The 24,200-nt window shown below is 44.2% G+C and overlaps 1 protein-coding gene and 2 long non-coding RNA genes across 6 annotated transcripts in view; 2 read left to right on the top strand and 1 right to left on the bottom strand.

Annotated features, from left to right (window-relative positions):
• LOC118353639 (uncharacterized) overlaps nucleotides 1-6,025 on the top strand; it is a 28,141-nt gene extending 22,116 nt beyond the window's left edge. Inside the window, exon 2 of the long non-coding RNA XR_004812887.2 lies at nucleotides 5,121-6,025. This is a non-coding gene — a long non-coding RNA (uncharacterized LOC118353639). The remainder of the gene's footprint in view (nucleotides 1-5,120) is intronic.
• Nucleotides 1-24,200, bottom strand: part of CA5B (carbonic anhydrase 5B) — a 133,890-nt gene extending 109,690 nt beyond the window's left edge. For 2 of the 4 annotated variants that reach the window (XM_025437164.3, XM_025437202.3), the window contains exons 1-5: nucleotides 23,503-23,840; nucleotides 19,196-19,382; nucleotides 2,577-2,768; nucleotides 1,649-1,703; nucleotides 461-616 (exon numbers count right to left, since the gene is read on the bottom strand). In XM_025437164.3, the coding sequence (XP_025292949.1) occupies nucleotides 461-574 (114 nt within the window). In that variant the 5' untranslated portion in view covers nucleotides 575-616; nucleotides 1,649-1,703; nucleotides 2,577-2,768; nucleotides 19,196-19,382; nucleotides 23,503-23,840. Of the gene's footprint in view, nucleotides 1-460; nucleotides 617-1,648; nucleotides 1,704-2,576; nucleotides 2,769-19,195; nucleotides 19,383-23,502; nucleotides 23,841-24,018 lie in introns of those variants that run through there. The other 2 variants (XM_025437170.3, XM_025437178.2) reach the window with 2 other exon arrangements.
• Nucleotides 11,281-21,854, top strand: LOC125754708 (uncharacterized). Its single transcript, XR_007409491.1, has 3 exons — nucleotides 11,281-13,488; nucleotides 15,646-15,819; nucleotides 20,319-21,854. It is a non-coding gene; the product is annotated as an uncharacterized LOC125754708 (long non-coding RNA).

Here is a 24,200-nt window from a genome sequence, read left to right as displayed (position 1 = left end):
ATAGACTTGTATGGTGACAGATGGTAGCTACACTTGTGGTGAACACAGCATAACATATGGATTGTCAAATCACCATGTTGTACACCTGAAACTAATATAACATTGTGTATAACCTACACTTTAATAATAAATGAATAAAGAAATATCAAAGGGTTTCCAGCCTTCATTTTTTCCATGTAAAGGTCTTAATTTTCAGAGATTCTGCACAATGCATATACAGTAAAACACGTTACTATAAAATGAGAGCAAAAAGCTTATGTTCCTCTATGTGTTAACTCCTCTCTGGTTAATTTGAAGTATTTCCAATTTCATGTCCAAACTGAGACAATGTTATAGCACATCTTAATAAAAATGTATAAGCATTACAAGATGTTAACAACTGATGCCAAAGTTGGAGCCCAGCCTTGTTTTAAAGGGACAGACTAGCATTTCCTCATACAGAAATGTGGAAAGAACATACCTGATCATGATCAACCTCTACGGGCTGCTTCTTAATGATCCAGGTGACAGACTCAGAGAGTGGAGGGGTAGTCAGGGACCCCGAGTAGGTCCAGTAATCTGGGCAGGCAGGCATCAGGCAGGAAGGATCGAATGACCCAAATTCCACAAGGGTGTCCTGGCCAAGAGAAGGGGTCACCGAAACTATCATTCAGCGTGAAAACCACTCAGGAATTGCAAGACAAGACCCTGATTCCTGGGGAGTCTGGGGACCAGCACTGGTCCAGAGGAGTTGCAGGTACCTCTGGGTGCCTAAGGACAGAATCACACCCATGCTTTGTTCTTACATATAATCCACTGTGCAAGGTTCTCTTTTTTAAAAAAGAGACATAACAGATTTTAATTGAGACATAATTGACAACAGTATAGTCCTGACAGTCCTCCACGGGAACATGGCAAAAACCACCTTCTCTGCCCAGTCTAGTGAGTTTGCTGCAGGTGGTCTGCTCTGACCTCTTTGGGAGGCATCAGGTGGTAGCTGGTGCATGAACAAGGAGGCTCCTCTTTTCCAAGAAAAAGGAATAGAGTTCTCCTTTCTAAAACACAATGCAAATTCAGGGGAGCCAGGCCCCTGGGAGCAAAGGGGAGACAGAGAGAAGGGAGGAAAAAGAGGGAGGTGGAGGGGAAGAGGGAAAGAGGTAGTGGGGAGACAGCCAGGTGGGTGGAGGTGGGGAGAGAGAGAGAAGATGTGGACCCCCAGGGAACAGCCCCTTTGGGATCCTGAATACTGGACAGTTAACCCTGGGGCCTGCACAAAGGTAGATCCTGAAGGATATGGGTAACTGTTCTTTACAGCTAGCCAAGCCGAGGTTCTGTCAGACTCTTCTCTGCCCCCTGCCTGTGAGACGGCAGGTAGAGTCAACAGGGCTGCTCTGGGTGCTTCCACTGGGACTCAGAAGGAGCAGAGGAGGGGACAGCGCTGTGTTCCCGAGTCCCTGAGCGCTGGGGCATGGCAGCAAAACCAGAGGTCAGTGCCCACCAACAGAATCACTTCTGTGGCCTTCAAGGTGTCCCAGGACCAGGGGCTCAACACATGCATCTTAAGTGGCAAATTGTCTTCTGGGGCAACTTTCAAAGTGCCTTGTCAACGTCTCCACTCTGAGATCAAATGTAAGGTGTGTTTCAAGTGGTTTAGGGAAAATAGTATTACCTTATGCTTGACTGCACCATATCCATCAATTTCTGTAGCTCTCTGTGATATGTAGCTATAGAACAATAAATGAGAAAATATTTTTAAAAATGAGATCTTACTCTAGTATTGTTATAGAATGTGAATTTGAATCAGATACTTGGTGATTACCTACAAACAATTTACAGTACTCAAACTTCACTTAGGCTGAAAATTTTGGATGTTACAAACATCACTGAATGAAAGCATATATGCAACAAATGGGCAGGCTGTCTGCGGCCAGGCTCAAGCCCACAGGGTGCAGGGAAAGGTGGCCCTGCTGTTAGCCTTGCCCTCTGAGCCTCCCTGGCGCTTGGCCTCCAGGGGTGCTGGTGGCTGAAGCTCTCCCAGCCAGCCCATGGTGTGGCCCAGCTCTCAGCTCCCGCCCAAGTCCTCAAGGACTCATTCAGGGTGCCTCAGTGTTATAACAATGTGTTCCAGTTTCTGTTCGGTGCTTTGACATCTGAAGCCTTTCTGACACAAGAGGGGTTGTCCCTCCCAGGGCTAGCTAATTCCAAGAGAGAACAAACACCTGGGAGAGTGCCCTTCATAAGGAAACCAACCAATCCAGAGCCCAACCACCTCCTTTATAGGGTTCTTACATGCTGAGTCACTAGTCCTGTGCCCTAACCTCCCCAGGACTAGGTAGCAGACAACTAGGGACAACCTCTATACCCTAGAGCCTAATGAAATTATTCAAAGCGGCCAATCTTCAGTCCACTTACACTATCTTATGCATCCCTTCCCCCAGAAACCAAAACAGGCTCTCATCCACGATTTCTCCTCCTTCCCTTTGCCTCCTGGCCATCCCTGGTGCTTCCCCAGGTGGCCTGCCTTCTGGTTTTAGGGACTGTAGGATAAAATGCTTCTTTCATGACAGTCATTTCCATGTCTGTATGTTTTACCCTACCTGATTAAAACAAATCTTGGGTACCCTTAAAACACTCAGACTCCAGAGCTTGCAGGAGGCTGCACCTGCTGAGCCTGCAGGAGCTCAGAGGCTCTGCACAGAGTGTGGTCCACAGATTTTCAATCCAGTTCTCCATCTGTCAGCGCTGTGACCTGGCAGGAAAGCACTTAACTTCACTCAGCTTTGCTTCATCTGAAAAATGCAGATGATAGTATCGTCATCAAAGACCTCTGGGGAAGTTAAATGAAGCACTTAGCAAATATATAGTCACATGGCACTCATAAATATTAGTTTCTTTCCAGATCACTTCCCAAAGCTGTTTGACTTTATGTTCTTATGCCATTTAGAATATATTAACAGATCTCACATTTTAACCATTATTTATTTAGCATTATCTGCCTTTATCCCTTTGTAACAGTGCCTACAAACAGAAAAGTAATGTAAACTACAAAGGTAATTTTCAAGTTTCTAGGAGCCAGATCTAAAAAGTTTAAAGGGGCACCTGGGGGGCCCAGTTAGTTGAGTGGCTGCCTTTGGCTCAGGTTGTGATCCCAGGGTCCTCGGATTGAGCCCTGTGGCAGGCTCCCTGCTTGGTGGGGAGTCTGCTTCTCTTTTTCCTCCATTTGTGTGCTCTCTCTCTCTCTCTCAATAAATAAAATCTTAAAAAAAAAAAAAGTTTAAAAAAAGGTGAAATTACTTCTGATAACATTTTATTTTGCCAAATACATTGAAAAGATTGTCAGTGTAATCAATACGAAAAATTACTGACTTTCCATTTTTTTCCACAATAAGTCTTAAAAATCTGTTATGTATTTTACACACAATGCATCAAATTAGATGTTAAATTTTCATCAGAAATACTTGATTTGGGAGCACCTGGGTGGTTCAGTCAGTTAAGCATCTACCTTTGGCTCAAGTCATGATCTCAGGGTCCTGGGATTGAGTCCTGCTTCGGGCTCCCTGTTCAGCAAGGAGCCTGCTTCTCCTTCCCCACCCCCCCACCCTCCACTTGTGCTCTCTTTCTCGCTCTCAAATAAATAAATAAATAAATAAATAAATAAATAAATAAATAAAATATTAAAAACAAAACAAAGAACTACTTGATTCAGATTTTACTTGAAAATATAGATGCATATACTCAAGTTGTTCCAAACATTCCAAAAGTTTTCAACAACTGAATTTAGTAACAGTTTTTAAATTTAATTAAAATAAAATTAAAAAAAATCCATTTCCTCAATTACACTAGCCACATTTTAAGCTTAATAGCCATACATGCCTTATGGATACGATATCGGACAGCACAGTTTTTTTATATCATTTGAAATGTTATTTGTAACGATTTTGTATTTTAAGCATTGCTTATCTTACCAGTGTATTGATCCCAATATTCTTAAGTAACAATATCATAATGTTCAATCTTTCCGTTCTAGAATACAACACATCATTTAAAGTTGGTAAGATTTTTTTACCTTTAAAAATATTTCTATTATAGGGGCATCTGGGTGGCTCAGTTGGTTAAGTGTCCAACTCTTGATTTTGGCTCAGGTCATGATCTCAGCATCATGAAATTAAGCCCTACATTGGGCTCTGCACTCAGCAGGGAGTCTGCTTGTTCCTCTCCCTCTGCTCCTGCCCTTGCTTGTGCTCTCTCTCTCTCAAATAAATAGATAAAATTTTAAAAATAAAAAAATTCCTATCAGAGCCAAACCAGCTTCCTCTAGTTGCTGTATCCTCAAAGCTTTGAAATTTGACTGCATTATGAAACAGCAAGTGCAGCTGAAACACTATTAAAAGAAAGATTAATGCCCGACCCTACAGGATTGCTTCAAAAGAAATCAACAGCCTTATTCAACCTACAATATTTAAACGTTTCCTCACCCAAAATAAAGCCACTGGGAAAAGCATATGATAATTTTTTTAAGATTTTATTTATTTATTCATGAGAGACACAGAGAGAGGCAGAGACATAGGCAGAAGGAGAAGCAGGCTCCCTGTGGGGAGCCTGATGTGGGACTCGATCCCAGGGCCCTGGGATCACGACCTGAGTCAAAGGCAGGTACTCAACCACTGAGCCACCCAGGCACCCCAGCATATGACAATCTGATACAAAATGAGACAGAAATAAAGAAAAGGAAGCAATTTATGCAGGAGCAACAATTAATATTACTTTGAAATAAAGGGATTTATTTGATGAGAAAAATAGTATTTACATAGAAAAGTGGATAATATTTCAGTGAGGGATCAACATTTGTTCAATTCCCATGTTGATTTGCCAGAAACACTAAAGTCCAAGATCCATTGGCTTATCAAAAGTAGTAAAGATGCTTATCTTGAGAGAAGCAGATTCTCCCCATGGAAATTAAATAGGAGTTAAAGACACAATTCTTTGATGGATAACCACTCAAAATGTATTTCTATTTTTAATGTAATATTTAAAATTAAATTAGGGGAGAAGTTGTAAAATATATATATTTGTTATTTCCTTACATGCTCCCTATACTTCCCTACAAATTATTCCTCATCCATGATTCATGACCTTTCTAGCATCAGCATCCCCCCCAGCCTCCCAAGTGAGACGACGACTCAAGTATGTGGCTAACTTTGCCTTCTCCTCCCTTGAAGAGGAGTCTGTCTCCAGGTCCTGATGCTTTTTATGGAAAACAAGATGGAGTCAGTCAAGTCAAGCAGGGGCCTGTGTCAAGCAATGATGGGAGCAGTTAAGGGCAGTGCAGCGACCAGACAGCACCGAGACCAGCACCAGCTGACAACACCCCAGAACCAATACCAAGCAGAAGCAGAGGAGGTCTGCAGGGGCCCAGAACTGGTGATTAAATCCCTTTAGCAAGAGAGGACTTCTGCAGCAACATCAGACTCCTGAGAATGACCCCTCTGTGTCTGAGCAATCGGAAAAGGCAGCCACCGCCAAGGGCTGTGCCCGATGTGTCCCCCAACAGAACTGAGCCCCTCCACCGGACCCATCGACGCCCCAGCTCAGGGGTGCGCCCACAGCCCGACTTCGTGTTTGGCCCAGGAATTTCCTGCTCCCACCCCTCCTGTGGTTTACTGTGTGGCTTGTCTTCTGTCCTGCTCTGCGCACGTGTAAGAAGCCAAGCTAGCCACGTGGTGGGGTGTCCTGGAGTGTGGACTCCTCACCCGCTTCACAATCACGTTACCCTTGCTCGGTGACCGACACCATGGAAAGAGACCGCCCACAGGTGCACCTTCCGAGTGTGCTCAGGACACCTTTATTTTAGAAATGCCTTTTAAAAACATGCTTTCTCTCTACTTCAATTGTTACAGGTTTCATTTAAGCTCCCACCATCTCATGCTTGGATTAATCTGACCTCGTGGACCGGCACTACTGACTGGGTTAATCTCAAAAAATAAAGCAATTTACTATTTAAATGAAACCATGCAAATAAATAAATAAATGAAACCATGCTGTGCCACACTGTCGCGTAAAAATAACCAGTACTGATGAACCTATCTCCCATCTACCCCCCAAGCTTCAATGATCATCATTCTTCTTCCTGTCTCTCCCTAAAATGCACAGTCTGCATTCCGGCCACTTCGTTTTTGGCCATTTTCTGAACATCTGCTTTTGCACATGATTTTCCCTCAGTCTCCAATGCTCTTCTGATTAATCCTCTTGACAAACTCCGACACATCCTTCAATACTCGAGATAAATGTCCCCAGATAAAGGAAATTCTCAACTTTTAATATTTGTGGGCCCTGCTCCTGGGCGCCCAGGGAAGCTCTCCTTTAACATTTACCAAGGTCAAAATGACTCAGCAAACCCTCAGAGTATGAGCTCTCTTTCTGCCCTGAGCACACAATGTGTATCTGCTTTGTTAAATAAAATAGCCAAAAGGGTGCATTCTGAGCACAACAGATAAGAGGAAGCAAGAACTTCCCTGGTCCTCTCCTGGTTATTAAAGTCATACAGCTCTGCATATACTAGAAATTTAAGGGCTGCAACCTCCTGAAACATCGATCATTTGTAACTTTTTAAAAATGTTATAACTTACATATATAAAATGTATATAACCCTTCATCAAATGATCCTTTAGAGAAGCACTATCCTCTTTGTGAAGGTGGTGTTTCCTGGGCAGCTGTCCTCACTTGGGCTGGAATAAAACTCCTTTTTTTTTTTTTTTTTTTAAAGAAATTCTAAAAGGTTCATTCTGCATTGACACCTCTCCTTGGGTGAAATCATAGACTCCTCTGGGCAATCTACATCATCCCCTCCTCTGTGGTGCCACAGCACTTTTAAAAACCCTTTCTCAATCACACTTGCTTTATAACTCTAATTTCATGCATGCATCTCTCACTAGACTTTGAATGCTGGGAGGTCAAGAATCTACTTAGCATTCCTGGCACCTGCTGCAATGCCTGGTACATGGCTGGCACGCAGTCAATACAGAATGAATAAATAAATCACTAATTGACAAAATACATACATGTTATTAGCTGACTAAAAATGTAAAGTGTCTTTTTCTTGTTTGACTCTGCTTTTGCTCTGCATTGCAATCTTATCATTTAAAATCTGGCTAAACAGTATTACTATTTAATATAGGAGCTATTTGTAATGTCAACAAGCAGAGGAAGGTTAGCACACATTCAACACGCACAGAAAACAAATTTCAAATGAAAGTAATTCAAATGAACAATAAATATATATGTAAAATTTCAAAAAAATAAATTCAAATATAAAATTTTAAATAAAAATTTAAATATAGAATCTATCTATATTTACCTACCTATCCATCTATAAATAGAAAATACCACTCATACCAGAAGGAAACATGCACAAAAATGAAAAGGGACATGGTTCATATACTCAAAAAACTCTAATGGTGATGCAGCAATTTCACTTTGGGGTATATATCAATGGAAAGAACATTTTGGAAGATATTTTGTACACTCAATGTTCATAGCAGCATTGTTCACAATAGCCAAAAGGTGGCTACAACTCAAGTATACATAGATAGTGAATGGATAAACAAAATGTGGTCCATCCATGCAATGGAATATTATTCAATCTTTAAAAGGAAGGAAATTCTGGGGCACCTGGGTGGCTCAGTGGTTGAGCGTCTGCCTTTGGCTCAGGTTGTGATCCTGGGGTCCTGGGATTGAGTCCCACCATCAGGCTCCCTACAGGGAGCCTGCTTCTCCTCTGCCTATGTCTCTGTCTGTCTCTCCGTGTCTCTCATGAATAAATAAATTTTAAAAAATCTTAAAAAATAAAAGAAGGAAATTCTGACACCTGCTATAACACAGGTGAACCCTGTTGACATTATGCTCAGTGAAATCAGCCTGTCATAAAAAGGCAAATACTGTGTAATTCCACTTATGTGAGGTATCCAGTAGTCAAATACAGAGACAGAAAGTAAAACGGTGAAACGGTCACAGCCAGAAGCTGAGGGAAGGGGAAAAAGGGGAATTATTGTTTAAGTAATAGGGTTTCGTTTTGGAAAATGGAAAGTAATAGAGACAAATGGCAGTGCTGGTTGCATGACAGTGTGACTGTACTTAACACCACTGAACTGAATGCTTGCAAATGGTTAAGATGATAAATTCCACGTTCTGTGTATTTTACCACACTGAAGAACGAAAAGCTAAGTGCAATGCATCCCATGCCACTGCTCAAAGAGGTCCACGTTCCTATGGAGGCGGTGTGGTGTGGCCTGTGCTGATGCTGACCCGAAACTGTCCCTTCAACTCCAGACAAGACCACCGTCTGGCTCTCACCTGATTTACCTGTAGAATCTTCAAATTCCATGAGGAAAGAGTACCTGTTATTCCAGACATGGAGGCAGGTGGTCAGGTCGTAAGAGATGGTGAGCGTTTTTTTTTTTTTTTTTTTTTAAGATTTTATTTATTTATTCATGAGAGACACACAGAGAGAGGCAGAGACACAGGCAGAGGGAGAAGCAGGCTCCATTATAGGGAGCCCAACGTGGGACTCAATCCTGGGTCTCCAGGATCAGTGAGCGGTTTTAAGGCAGGATCAAAGACGCTGTCCCTCCACTGGATGTTGATGGGCGACTGGTGCTTGCCCACCGGGACCAGGTCCATGCTCTCCCAGAGCAGGTGCACTAGGAGAAAAGCACATCGGGGCTTATGGTCAAGACGTCCGCTATACGGGATCACACAGCGGGCAATGCCAGTCGTGGGGGCTGCCGAGGCTGATGGAATCGAAGCCTGAGGGATCAGCCACGTGGGGGCCGATGGCATGGACCAAGGCCGCTCAGGGAGCACTGGGCACAGGGGCAGCCTGCTGCGTCGTCAGCGCAGGCAGCTCGGCCCACCCCCTCGGCTCACCTAAACCAAGCGCTGCCAGGCGTCATGCCAACAGTAGGACGTGCCAACAGTAGGACGCGTGCAGATGAGCACCGTGGGGAAGGAGCGTGGTCTCCAATGAGGCTCTTTTCTTTCCCAATAATTTTCTGAGCCCCACCCACCAAACCAGGTTTACATGCAAATACAGAGCCATGCAATTTTCCCTCGTGGATTTCTTTTCAACAAAGGCCATGGGGGAAGAGGAGGAAGAAGTTTTGGAAAGCAAGTGTTCACCGAAGCACTCTATGTTTTTCATTGCTTGGCTAGGAGAAATAAAGGCTTGCGTGGCATGCGTCTGTAATTTAGCTTGCAATTTTGAAGATTTCTGGATTTATCCAATTATTGTATTATATTATTATAGGCTTCCGACTGAGATGAGGGCAACACTCTAGGGTTTTGGAAAAATGAAGGAAGGTACTGATGAATCGGGGGGGGGGGAAGGAGTGATTTCTTCTTAGTTTGACATATGCTTACCTTAGGAATAACACTGCCACTCATTTTACCACCAAAAAAAAAAAAAAAGTCTTTTAGGGGGTTGGGGGTGAATAGCAAAGCATTACAATCTGGAACAAGCAAGCTATGGTAAAACCACAGACAAGTCCAGAGAGCAAAGGAGAGGGCTGCTCCTTTACAGAGTGAAGGAGGAAGGTAGGAAGGCCTTTAGAAACAAAAAGTCCACTGGAGGAATCTGGGAGCTGGAAATATAGTGGCTTCTTCTTCTTTTTTTTTTTTTTAAGATTTTATTTATTTATGTTGGAGAGGATGTGGAGAAAGGGGAACCCTCCTGCACTGTTGGTGGGAATGTGAACTGGTGCAGCCACTCTGGAAAACTATGTGGAGGTTCCTCAAAGAGTTAAAAATAGATCTGCCCTACAACCCAGCAATTGCACTGCTGGGGATTTACCCCAAAGATACAGATGCAGTGAAACACCGGGACACCTGCACCCCGATGTTTATAGCAACAATGTCCACAATAGCCAAACTGTGGAAGGAGCCTCGGTGTCCATCGAAAGATGAATGGATAAAGAAGATGTGGTCTATATACACAATGGAATATTCCTCAGCCATTAGAAACGACAAATACCCACCATTTGCTTCGACGTGGATGGAACTGGAGGGTATTATGCTGAGTGAAATAAGTCAATTGGAGAAGGACAAACATTATATGGTCTCATTCATTTGGGGAATATAAAAAATAGTGAAAGGGAATAAAGGGGAAAGGAGAAAAAATGAGTGGGAAATATCAGAAAGGGAGACAGAATATGAAAGACTCCTAACTCTGGGAAACGAACTAGGGGTGGTGGAAGGGGAGGTGGGCGGGGGGTGGGGGTGACTGGGTGACGGGCACTGAGGTGGGCACTTGACGGGATGAGCACTGGGTGTTATTCTATATGTTGGCAAATTGAGCGCCAATAAAAAATAAATTTATAAAAAAAAGATTTTATTTATTTATTCATGAGAGACACGGGGGGGGGGGGGGGGCAAAGACACAGGCAGAGGGAGAAGCAGGCTCCATGCAGGGAGCCCAACATGGGACTCGATCTCGACATGGGACTCGATCTTGGGACTCCAGGATCACGCCCTGCGCCAATGGCAGGCGCTAAACCGCTAAGCCACCCAGGGATTCCCCTGGCTTCTCATTCACGGCCTGAGTTGTAACTGTTTCTCACTGGCTGAGCTCTTGCTGGGGAAGAAGGGGCAGTCTTCCTTCCTCAGGCTGAGACAGTGGATTAGTAGCTGAAGTACTGTCCTCGTGCAAGGTTTACTTCTTCCTGTTGGGTCTGCAACTGACTAGGAGACCTCCTGACTCCACTACAGGTTAAGGTGTACACACGGAATTGTCCTGATTTTCCTACAGAGGGTCAAGCACCGGGTCTTCATAGTAAGTCCTGGATAAATCTCAGTGGATTACCTGTAATGCACATAGAGCTGTTGAGACATCCATGCATGATGGATAGAACTACATGCGTAATTTGGGGTGCCCCTGTTCTCTGCCCCTTAGGAGCACCACAGATGGGCAAAACCAAGACCAACAGGAAAACCAGAAGAAATATGCTTCGAGATAAATCACTACCAACGACACTCTGTACCTCACTCCACTGCTAAGGAGAGTAAGAATCTGAGAAAGTGATAAGGCAGCTGCTACTCAGCCAACCCACTCTGTATGGCAGGTTCACAGAGACCCCTTTTTTCATAAAAAACAAAAAACAAACAAACAAAAAAAACCCCACCCAAAACCCAGAAACTTGCCTCTAGTTTACCTTTACAAAGGAGGGATTTGTTTTGCTTGGGTAGCTGCTAAAATCTAAAATTCAAAATCCTAGCCGTATGGGTTATTTTTTTGGGGGGGGGGGAGGGTAGGGCAAAAATGAGATAGAGAGGGCTCTCCTGACAGTAGACCAGTGGTTCTCAACAGAAGGGAGCAACGCTGCCCCCAGAAGACATTTGGCACTATCTAGAGATAGTTTTGATTGTCACAACTGGAAGAGTGCTGCTGACATCTAGTGGATAAACGCCAGGCATGCAGCTAAACATCTTAAAATGCACAGAATTACAGGACCCCAACCATCAATGAAGTTGAGAAACCATGGTCTCTGCAAACTTAGGGCATTTTTTTTTTTTTAACGATTTATTTCCATCTTTGCCCTCCATCTTGTCGCCTGACCTGTCTCGGGCTATGTGTTATGGATCCCTTGGAAATTAATATTCATACCTTAGAATAGCCAAGGCCAGAATGTGAGGTTTGCTTCAGCCTCTCACGAATCTGTCAGAGATGACACAGTCTCTTTCCCTTCCCTGACACACAGATGGTGTCACAAGGTTAAATGTTAGCTGTAAAATTAGGTGTGTGCCAACCCTTTGAAATGCATGTGAATCCTCTGCCCTCACTACAGTGCCCCCTGGGAGTCTCCTCACTCTATAAAATCTGTGGACCAAGGTCCAGACTTTGCAAATAGCTAGCTGTGTCTCGCTGGATTGTCACCAGCTTGATACCTTGCAGTAAGTTACTCTGAATAAAACTCTGTGTAAACTGTACAGAGTGGCTTGCTTTGTATTCTGGTCTCGAAGTGCCTTCTCAGGTTGGGGGAAGCTTTACTATCCCTCTCCCACCTTCTAACACAAGTAAACAGCCCCGATTGAGTTTTCAAGGTGCCTGGCACAAAGAGACCTTGCAACTCCATCCCCTGTAAGACACTCAGACTGTGGCTGAGGGTTTGAGAATTCACTCTTCAAAACCAATTCACAAGGGTCTCCTGTAAAGACTAGGCAGGAAGGAAACTAACAAGCAGATCCCCAAGATGATCTCTCCTTTCGCTTTGACTTGTCCCTCACACTGCATTCAGGAAATGCCCAGAAATGCCTATTCTCACCCAGGCAAACACTGCCCCCCCCCCAAACTGGGCCTATTCCTTTGTTGCTCTGTTAGGACTGTAATGCTCCTATCAATTTATGCCCTTTGGTTTATAAGTTCAGCAGCTTCTGGAAGGTTTTCTCGCCCCCATCACTTCCTCCTTTGGGAATCCAGACCCATCCCCCCATCCCCCCCTTGGTGGCTGTCACCTTAGCAAAGCCAGCCTTTCCCAAGGGGTTTGTTTTGCAAGATAAACTGTTGTGAGAGATACATTCACATTTTTGTTCTTTCCTCCTGTGGGAGCTAAGGGCAGGCCACCCCAAAATGTGCCACCTTGGCATATTATTTCAAACCACAGTTACTTAAGAAACAGCCAGTGCAAGAACACTTGGAACCCCCCTTTGCCTCCAAAAAGCAGGAAATAAATCTCCCCTGTGGAAGGTACCTTTCCCACACCAGGAGGTAAAGAGACAAACCTTATCACCAGAGACAGGAAATTCAGAGCTGAGAAGACTGTATAGACAACCTTTGCTCCTTTTACTAATTTACTACTCCAGCCCAAATTCTGTTTAGAATTCCTTACTAATTGAAGATCCTCAATAATACGTTTTCTTTGTCCTGCCAATTCCCCACAGAGTTATTGTTTCTTTGTCAAAACAGTATAAATACTGTCCACTTTGGTCATTTCTTTGTTTGTTTTTTAAAGATTTTATTTATTTATTCATGAAAGACCACACATACACATATACAGAGAGGTAGAGACACAGGCAGAGGGAGAAGCAGACTCCATGCCAGGAGTCCGATGCGGGACTCAATCCCGGGACTCCAGGATCATGCCCTGAGCCGAAGGCAGGCGCCAAACCGCTGAGCCACCCAGGGACCTGGTCATTTCTTTGGATGACAATTTTACTACTGGGTCTCTGTGTGCATGTAATTAAACTTTGGGTTTTTTTTTTCTCTTGTTGATCTCTCTCATGTCAATTTAATTTAGTCCAGTGAAAACTTTGAAGAGTAAAAGAAAAATTTCCTCTCCAATACTCCCATCATCTTCCTCCACATTAACAAAATACAGATTGAAATTTACAGTTGCTTACACTTTTCCTCAAAATAGGAAAAGGATTGAGTGTTCTGATTAATAGTGTCTTCATTTCATTTTCAGGTTCTTCTCTCATGGAGGAAAATAAACAGGAATGGTGATCTTATCAACCATGGTTTCAGTAAGCAGAGCTACACTGTCGTTAGGAAGGTGTCACTAATATACTGCTAATGAGTAACAAAATCCTTGTTGGTTCCATAGTGAAAATGTGCTTGGTTCTAGTTCTTATTAATAGGAGTAGTCCTGGTTTTGATTTATTTTGTGTTTGTATCACCCTATGTCTCCAGCCTCAAGATTGTCCCTCTTTCAACTCTTGAAACGTAGAAAGAGCACATTCCTGCCTTAGCCCCTCAATTCCTGTTCCTCCTCCTCAGAAATTAATTTCCACTCATTCAGCTCAGGGCTGGCTCCTATTATTGGCTTATCACCTCTTCAGTAAAAGTGTCACCTCCTCACCTTTTTGATTATCCTATTATATGAACCCCTCTCTTTTTTTAAGTCATAACATTCTGATCTTTTGCTTCAAAACATTTATTACACAGGTGTAATTATCATATGCATGCATGCTTATTATCTGCCTCTCCCAGTGTTGTATCAACCCCAAGAAGAAATGAAGTGGTTTTTTTTTTTAATCAATGCTTGTTCACTAAACATGTAAGATAAAGAGCATTGTTGAGAAGGTTCCAGTCTTCTATCATCTTTATTCCTCTTACCCTAATGATCACATTACATTTTCTTTAAGGATCTTTCATGCTAAAAAAAAAAAAAAAAAAAGGATCTTTCATGCTTATCTCTTCCTTGCCTTGTCCATGACCAGCAGCCCAGGTCAGGCCCCTACACTCTAGACTTCATACCATGTCCTTTGGTCTCAATACCCTCTACTAGGTTTTACCATCGGACCATTTTCCTAAATTACCACCTTTATCATATTGTTCCTGTTTTTTTTTTAAGATTTATTTATTTATTTATTTATGAGAGACAATGAGAAAGAGAGAGAAGAGAGAGAGAGAGGCAGAGACACAAGCAGAGGGAGAAGTAGGCTCTTCGCAGAAGCCTGATGTGGGACTCGATCCCAGATCCCAGGATCATGACCTGAGTCAAAGGCAGCCACCCAACCACTGAGCCACCCAGATGTCCCATGCTATTCCTATTTTAAAGTCTGTATGTCAAATCCTAATTTGTGTCCAGTGCCAAGGTTTTCCTCTGAGGAACCCATCTTAGCCACCTAAATTTCCTTTCTCTTCATTCTTCCCAAACTCTGGTCTTGCCATGCTATTCCCCTTGGTCATTCAAAATGAGATATGCTATAAATGTAAAATACCCATTGGGCTTTGAAGACTTAGTACAAAATAAAGAATGTAAACTATTTTGATGATTTTTATATCAATTATACGTTAAAGTGATATTTTGGATATACTAAGTTAAATATATCAGTAAAATTAATTTTGTCTGTATACTATATTTCATCTATATATTTCCTGTATAGAATTTCATAATTGAACACATTTATTTGTTTTTCCTTCAGTTTTACTGACATACTATTTGTTCCTTTTTAAATATGGTTATTGGAAAATATAGAATTGCCCATATGGCTCGTATTGGTGGCTCACATTATTTATCTATTGGACAACCTCACTGGCTTTTTCTCCTGTGTCTTGCCCTGTTACTGTCCTTTTTCTTGAGATGTGCGATTTCCTCATGTAATTTAAGATCCCTAGTAGGCCTAGCTAGGGCTGGGCACAGTGATAGGATTCACAGGGACAGCTTCCTCCCACAGGATATTGCTAAGAAAGATCACAAATTGTCTTCTCAGAGCATGAGAGCTATAAAAGACATTCTGATGCTGAGCCCAGGCAAGTGCAGCATACACATGCAGTTCTCAGCACAGGAGACTAAAGCCCACAGTTCCTGAGGCTCAGTGTTCTAACACTCCTTATAGCTGCTGACACCCCTGAGGCCATTAACATAATTTCAAGGGGCTCTTAACCAGTCCATTGTTTCTCAGGATTATTCAAAAGTTAATAGAAGACAACACAGTCGGGGTATCCCAGCTTGTTTTATCTAGGGATTAATAAAACTTTCTGTTAAGACATTGTAAAACAAGCTTTTTAATACTGTTGTCCAGGCTTTGTGTTCATCAAGGTTTAATAGGAGAAATAATAGAACATTTTACTAATACAGTTATGATACAGACCAGTCCTATCAAATAGAACTTTCTCTGATGATGGAAAGTTTCTTTTTTTTTTTTTTAAAGATTTTATTTATTTATTCATGATAGTCACACAGAGAGAGACAGAGAGAGGCAGAGACACAGGCAGAGGGAGAAGCAGGCTCCATGCAGGGAGCCCGACGTGGGATTCGATCCCGGGTCTCCAGGATCACGCCCGGGGCCAAAGGCAGGCGCCAAACCGCTGCGCCACCCAGGGATCCCCTGATGGAAAGTTTCAATATGGTAAGTGCTAGCAATATGTGGCCATAAATTATAATAAATTTACATTTACATGAAAATACACACATGGGTCCCGTGGCTAGATTTTATATAGTGCCATTCTATTCCATGTTATTCTAAAAAAATGTTTCTTTTCCTTCTAAAAGTAAGGAGATCATGAAGAATCACTGGAATAACAACAAATCTGTACCATTTCCATTCTAGTTGATACTCTTTATGTTTCATTAAATTAAAAATTAACATTATTAAATTTATTTTCCTATGCTTGAAGATCTCTAACATTTTTTTCCTGTGACAATGAAACTAAATTTCACTAGATGATATACTAAGTGAAATTGATTTTATCTGCATATTGGGTAATAGATGCAGGACTGTCAATGTTTACTGTCTGCTACTTGAGATAACAGCGAACAGCAATCTGAGTTGACAGACAACGATTCCCTGGGAGGTGGGGAGCAGAGTGTGAAGGTGAAGCGCAGACATAGACAGGCTCTAGTGAAATGCTGCTTTCTGAATTTGCCATATCTTCCTCTTTCCTTTACTCCTCATTCTGCTTACCCCCATTTTAAAAATGGCCAAATATCTGAGGGAGGCACTGAGTCGATAATGATGATAAAGACGGTGATGATGATAATCATAGTACCAGAAGTAACCTGCCAACACAGTCCTCACTGTGTGGCAGGTACTAGCAAAGGGCTTTCCATGTTATCCTTTCTAACCCTCAGCGATCTTGGGTTGTTCTTGGTCGCAAGTGTGCAATGGGCCTTCTGGTTACTTCCTATTACGGCCCTGAAAGGAACAAAGGAGGGCTCTGGGCAGAACCCTTTATATCCAGCAACAGTGGGCTGTTAAGTTGCCAGACACAATACATATTGTCCTTACAACTGAAAGGCAGAAGGTCTGGGATTTAGGAACAGGACATACTCAGTGGCTCAGGGCAGCAGAAACCATAAAATTCCCCCCAGTGAAAACAGGGAGGAGGGCTGGTGCATCATTCCAAAAAGTAAAATCAAATCATGATTGTCACATGCTTTTTCTTAGTAACTTACAAATAAGAACATTTCAGGCAGCCTGGATGGCTCAGCGGTTTAGCGCCACCTTCAGCCCAGGGCCTGATCCTGGAGACTCAGGATCCAGTCCCATGTCAGGCTCCCTGCATGGAGCCAGCTTCTCCCTCTGCCTGTGTCTCTGCCTCTCTCTCTCTATCTCTCATGAATATATACATAAAATCTTAAAAATAAATAAATAAATAAATAAATAAATAAATAAATAAATAAATAAGAACATTTCATCTGAGGTGGGAAATCAATCAAGGGAAGCCTCCACAACTCCCAAGCCACTACTAAAAGAAGCAAACTATTTTGAAGTCATTAGCATATTGAATTTTATACCTTCAAATTTCATCTCTTTGTAAATAAAAACAAACAAAAATCAAGAAAAACTCCCACACAAACACAAAATATTAGTAACTAGACAAATACTATCATTTTTTTTCCCTCAATTTAAGCTTCAGACCGCAAATGTAAATGTTGGGAATAAGCCATTAGAGTAATATGTGAGTCTACTGGTAGGAAGCCACCCCTAGCAACCAGAAACGTATGACTCCAGTCAGTTTATTCTAATGAGAACAGAGTCAATGTTGGAGAAAACAAAATAAACCTAAAATAAAAATATATTTATGAAGCAGCTTTAAGGCCATGAACTTAACCAGATTAGCATTACTAATGAATTCATTTTCTTATGCGTAATATAGGGTTAAAGAAAAGAAATCTAAGGAGGAAAAGTTAAGAACCTGAAATTTTGAAGCAAGCCAACATTTGAAACTCTGTTAACTCATGGAGAAAAGTGGGAAATATATAAAATATTCCTAGCCTTTTCTTTAACTCCTCTCTCCACTAACACATACGCTATCCTCCTCCTACAATCTCGTTGGTTCTTTACCAGGGTTATTTTGTTCCTCAGTGGATATTTAGAATGTCATTTAACACCTACAGTGCACACTGCACCCACAACAACACAGAATGACCCATCCCCCATGTCAGTAGAACCTCGGTGGACAATCCCTGCACCACAGGGACACAGCAGGGAACCGGTATTTCAGGAGGGGGATGAGATACAAGAGGTTTCAGGAAAGACCATCTGCTGCCTTGATTAATATGCTGTGTTTATGGCAGAGCCCATTTAGGTAAGCTGGTCAACCAGAATGAACTCTGCAATTTGTGACTTGAGAAAGAATATTTCAGATTGTGAAGCTACTGACCTGCTTACAAACATTAACATGCAACTTCCAGAACATTAAGACTCTCAGAAATAATTCGCAGTCTGTGGATCAATGTTTGTAAGAAGACTGTTGCTAACAAGAACAATACAGAACAGGGGCAGCCCCGGTGGCACAGTGGTTTGGCGCCGCCTGCAGCCCAGGGCGTGATCCTGGAGACCCCGGATCAAGTCCCATGTCGGGCTCCCTGCATGGAGCCTGCTTCTCCCTCTGCCTGTGTCTCTGTCTCTGCCTCTCTCTCTCTCTCTGTCTCTATGAATAAATAAATTTAAAAAAATCTTTAAAAAAAAATACAGAACAGGTTCCAAGCTATTTGAAACTGGAATACGTCTCATCCTATTTCTGCATGACATCATTTTCACATGGTAAACTTTGTCAAGAAAACGACTTTCCAAATCTTTTAATGGTAATCATTTTGCAATATATGTGTATCAAATCAGCACATTGCACACCTTCGACTCACATGAGGTTATGTGGCAATTATATGCCAATAAACCTGGGGAAAAAGAATTTTCCACGTTTATTTTAGAAGACAAATAGAGAAACAAATAGTTATTCTCATGGTTCTGAAGGTACACAATCCCACTCTGGAATGCCACTGACACTATACAGATAAACACAGGACACGTGACTATCATGCAACAGCAAGCCTCTCACTCTCTTTTCAAAGATTTATTTGAGGGCAGCCCAGGTGGCTCAGCAGTTTAGCACTGCCTTCAGCCCTGGGCGTGATCCTGGAGACCCAGGATCGAGTCTCACATCAGGCTCCCTGCATGGAGCCTGCTTCTCTCTCTGCCTGTGTCTCTGCCTCTCTCTCTCTCTGTATCCCTCATGAATAAATAATTTTTTTTAAAAAAACAAAAATTTATTTGAGAGAGTGAGTGAGTGAGCATGGATGAACAGAGAAGGGGGTATGAAGGGGCAAAGGGAGAAGGAGAGAGAATCTCAAGCAGACTCCAAGCTGAGCCTGGAGCTTGAGGTGGGGCTCAATCTCACGACCCTGAGATCATGACTTGAGCTGAAACCAAGTCGGACACTTAATGGACTATATCACTCAGGTGCCCCAACCTCTCACTCTCTTTAAGGCAGCAGTGTACTCACAGGCTTGGTTCCAGGTTTCGTTACGTGCAGCTGCAGGGCCTTCCTGGCATGAACGTGGGGATCTGGAATCTTCTCCAAAGTGACTTGCATGGAGAGGCTTGAAGAATGGCCCTCAGGCTACTCATCACTGCCATGTTTAGCTTGAAATCTTGATTGGGCCCCAAATAACTTGCAGGAACCTAATAACCTAGAAGCAGGAGGACAGAAGAGGAAAAGCTGTAAACAACTGAGACTGGCCATCAAGTGGAAACCTCTAAGCAGGACAACATTCAGACTATGAGTACACACGGTTGGGGGAGGAAGGAGGGCGGGCTGAGGGGGGAATGAGTCGGTAATCTACTCCTCTTCCTGAAACTCACTGGTCAACTCCAGGAGGATAGTCTCTTTAGCTGTGATGTCCACTTCCCACTCCTTCCTACACAGCAGCCACATGGACTGTTTCTTCCCTCTCCCGAAGCTCCCTCCAGCCTAAGGGCTTGTGCAGATGCTCCTCCTTCCCTGGACCACTTGTCCTCCATCTGCACCTGGTTAGTTCCTCCTCTCTCCTCAGGTGTTCCGCTCCAGCATCACTTCCTAGAACCTCCCCTGACCACGGGCTCAGCCCAGCGCCCTCTTCACCTCCCTCACGGTGCTTCTTGCAGTTGAACACCTCCTCAGGAACGTACATTGTGACGCCACCTCCCCAGCACCCCAGCCCCGTGGCAGTAAGGGCCGTGTCTGTCTCTGCCGCAGCCGCATCTCTTGGGGACACAGGGCCTGGCACATGATGGCCGCTCAGTGACCTGGGCACACCTCCTCGGTGATGGAGATGTGCATCCCGATTTCAAGGACTGCAAACTGTGAAGTGGTGGCCAGCATGTTCTTGGACAGTAGGAAGGGCTCTCCCTAGAGGCCACCATCACCCAGTTGTGGGGTTACTTATACTTCTGAAACACTTTTAAATGCTTGCCGTTTCAGACGAGGGCCTCGCATCCCCACCTCTCAGACGTGAAGGACCCCCAAAGTTCTCCCCGACCTGCAGGGGGAACACACCCAAAGATGAACCTAAGTTGGTCTCACAGGGATGGAAATTCTGCTGTAAATGCTTGTACTTCTGCGCTGATTGCTATTTCCTTTGTTCCAGGAACCATGCTGGGGGCTGGGATGCAAAGCAGAACAAGGCACGAACTGGACCCTCCACGTGTGCAATTCATTTCTCCCCCTTGGAGCCTCCTGAAATGCACATCATATGGCAAGGAAAACCATCCAGGACTCCTCAGGTTCTGCCTGTGGCCTACCAGAGACCTCTCAACTGTCTGGCTGTGGTGGCAGGCAAGCGGGGGCCCAAAGTCACATAACTGAAATTGAGGATGCACTGAACACACATGTCATTTACAGATCGGAACTTTTTTCTGCATATCATCTTTCTGAGAAAAGCGTAAGGTACAAAAAAAGCACATTATGATCCCCAGCAATGCTGAGCAAGGCAGAAAAGTTGATTTCATCCTCCTCTCTTCATGTATCTCACTATTAATTGACTGTGAACCTGCTCTTCTCCCCTGTTTTGCTGCCTCAAACTTGCCAGTTCCAATCTAGAGGAAAGAGGGCTATACCCAAGCGCAAGGAGAGAGGAAAAAAAAAAAAACAACAACACACCTGAGCTGTGTCCACTGAAAGCAGGAAGCAGAGTTACTTCCTATTATGGCCCTGAAAGGAACAAAGGAGGGCTCCGGACAGAACCCTTTATGACCAGCAACAAGCCATGTGTCGGGACTATTGCAAAGTAAAGGGTGATAAACAGCTAGCCTTGCAACCTGGTTCCACGCACTCTATGGTATACATCACTTTGCCAATGAACACACTGAAGTATGTTAGCCAGTTGGGCTGCTCTACCAAAATGCCATAGACTGAGTGGCTTAAACAACAGACAGTTACTTATTTTGCACAGTTCTAAGGGCTGGAAATCCAAGATCAACGTTCAGGCCAATTGGTTCCCGGGGAGAACCCACTTCATAGCTTGCTAGACAGCTACCTTCTCACCGAGTCCTTACATGATACACAGCAAGCTCTGGACTCTCCCTTTTCTTTAAGGACACTAATCCTATCATGTAGCACGATGACCTGATAACCCTAATTATGGTCACAAAGCCTCCGTCTCCTGGCACCATTCGATTGGGTGTTAGCGCTTCAACAAGTGGAGATTCCTTTAACCATCCTTCATTCAATCCATCATTCTTTTATCTTTTCATTCACCAGGTCATCAATCAAAGGTCTATTAAATACCAGACACTGTTCTAGGATCATTAGAGGAATAAAACAAAGGCTCTACTCTTGTGGAACTTACATTCCAGTAGGGGGAGCAGACAATAAATAGCAACGTAATACATACGTAAGTCAGCCATATAGACAATTAAATTATGTTCAAGGAAAAGTAGAGCAGGATAGAGTAAATTTGGAAGTGCCACTGGGAAAGGAGTGTTGCATTTAAAATAAACTGCTCAGGGACGGCTGGGTGGCTCAGTGGTTGAGTTTCTGCCTTTGGCTCGGTGTGATTCCAGCGTCCGGGATCCAGTCCTGCATCGGGCTCTCCACAGGGAACCTGCTTCTCCCTCTGCCTGTGTTTCTGCCTGTCTCTTTCATGAATAAATAAAATCTTTAAAAATAAATAAAATAAAGTCAACTGCTCAAAGGAGGCTTTATTGAAAATTGAGCTAAAGATTTAAGAAATGAAGGATTTAGTAATAAGGCTATCAGCAGGAAGGATACTCCAGGAAGAGGGAATTGCCTGTGCAAAGACTGAAGTGGGGACGTGTCTGGCAAATACAAAGGGATAGTAAGGCGGCCAGCATGGCAGGAATAGTGTACTAGGAGGAGGGTAGTAGGAGATAAGGTGGAGAGGTAATGCATGCCAGATTGTATAGATTTCTAGGCCACTGTAAAGGTTTTTTTTCTCTAACTCAGGGTTTCTCAATCTTGACATTATTGACATTTGACCAGGTAACTCCGTGTTGAGGCTGTCCTATACACTGTAGGATGTCGAGCAGCATCCCTGGAGGGAATGAAAAGGGAAGTAGTTGTTGAAGAAGGCCCCGTGACTTTATGGCTGGATGATGCTGGTGGTAGAATGAGGATGACTGCCTGAAGAGGAACAAGCTGGCAAAAGGAGCAAGTGGGAAAGAAAGATGACAGTCTTCCTGCTAATTCTATGGATTTGAGGTCCAAGGGGACAGCAAGAGGAAAAATCTAGGAGAGTTGCCAGGGCAGCTCTGGTGCTCAGCAGAGAGCATGAGGCTAGAGAGAGATTTTCATTCCCCAAATAGTCAAGAATAGTGCAGCTCTTTACTAAGACCCAGAAAGGAGGGTGGGTGTGGTGAACTTTGGTTCATTGTCAACTCCAAAGCAGGCTGAGAACAATGACAGTTCTCAGGGACCTGCAGGGGCAGGTTGTGGGGCAGCTTTTCTCACCAGAAATATTGGACTTCTCTCCATATTCCGGTAAGACTTTTAAATAGAGTGGAGATGGCCAGATTAGCAGTAAAGGACGAAGGGAAAGCAGGAAGTAATGTGGCTTTCAGTGGCTGACAGAAAATTAATTCCACCCAAATTAGTGGAATTCTTCGCTATCGTCCTGCATTTCTCAAGCTTTCGCAGCAAAATTAAATGAGAAGGAATTACACTGATAATAAAGAGTTTCCAACAACAACAACAACAACAAAGAGTTTCCAACAGCTTCAGCACAGTAGCTTTTAACTCATGCTACAAAAAAAGCAGAGCCACCAACAACGTTCATGTTTTGTGGGTTCTTTCCCTCCAGATCTGGGGCAGGGCAAAAAGGAAAAGGAGACAACTGAGTAGAGAAAACTCAGATATGCCCACCTGACAGAGCTAAGCTGATCCCCTGCCCTGGTGTGGCTGTGACTCTGCCCATAGCTTTTGGCATGGCCAAGGGGCGGAGAGCAAAGATGCAGATGTGAGTGAGTCCCAGGCTGCTGCGCCTGGGTTTCTGGAACTGCAACCCCCCACCTCCCAAAGTGTCTGGGACAGCTGATCTACCGTTAAATGGACAAGCTCCCAAGGGGATGTAGCTGCTTGGCGACCTTCACAGTGGAGTAACAGGGTCAGAGTAGGGAAAAAGCGATCTCCTGCTTCCTCCTCCCCGCTCTACAGAGAAGCCCGGCGGGGACTGCAGCCATCCTCGCGGAACCGCCAGCCTGTTGCAGCTTCAGGGCCCATCACAGAGCATGGTCGTGAGGGGAAGAGGGCGGTCCTCTCTAATACGGCCACGCGTGCCCCCTACTCCTTATGCTGTAATCGCCGCCGGATCTTACCCGAAAGTTTCCCTGACCGCGGACCCCTCCGCTCTGCACCGAGGAGACTCATGCGCGCGGCCATCTTGGCTACGTCCGGTTACGATTCGCCACGCCCCTCACGCCGGGTACGTCATCTCGCTTAATTACGTCATGCCACGTCCCCGTCGCCCCGGCCCAGGTCTCAGACAAAGCAGTTAAAGTCCTTGGGCTCGCTCACCGCGTCGGAGCCAGAATCTGCTCTCCATGCACCCACAGCCTGGGTCTGCACCCGTTCTCTGCCCTGGCTACACCGCTACTGCTGTTGCTCCGGGCCTGAAGTTGCGGCCGCGCGCTTGCGCACTAACTTGGCCCCGCCTCTGCCTTCTGCCTGGACCCACCCCCGCTTCGAGCTGGCGCTACTCCGGGGCCCCGCCTCTCCACGGGTCTTCTCCACATCCTTGTTATCCCTGGGATCAAGCTCATTCCTCTGAACCCCTTGTGCCCACGTTCCTCCTTTCCAGTCTGGTAATTCCTCTGCCCTTTGCTCGAGCTCACCTCTTCCGCAGTCTCGGCCAACTCTGTCAGGCCCTTACAAGCGGTCATGCCCCCCCCCTTTCACGCACTAAGTCCACCTTTTTCAGGTTACGCCCCTGGGCCCTGCCTAGGCCACGCCCTTCCCGACTGGGCCGTCGCAGACGCTCTTTCCCACGGTGTCCAGGCCCCGCCCCTCACGCCGG

This window comes from Canis lupus, chromosome X (assembly GCF_003254725.2).
Source record: "Canis lupus dingo isolate Sandy chromosome X, ASM325472v2, whole genome shotgun sequence".
NCBI lineage: Eukaryota > Metazoa > Chordata > Mammalia > Carnivora > Canidae > Canis > Canis lupus.
This window is presented reverse-complemented; position numbering and strand designations above follow the sequence as displayed.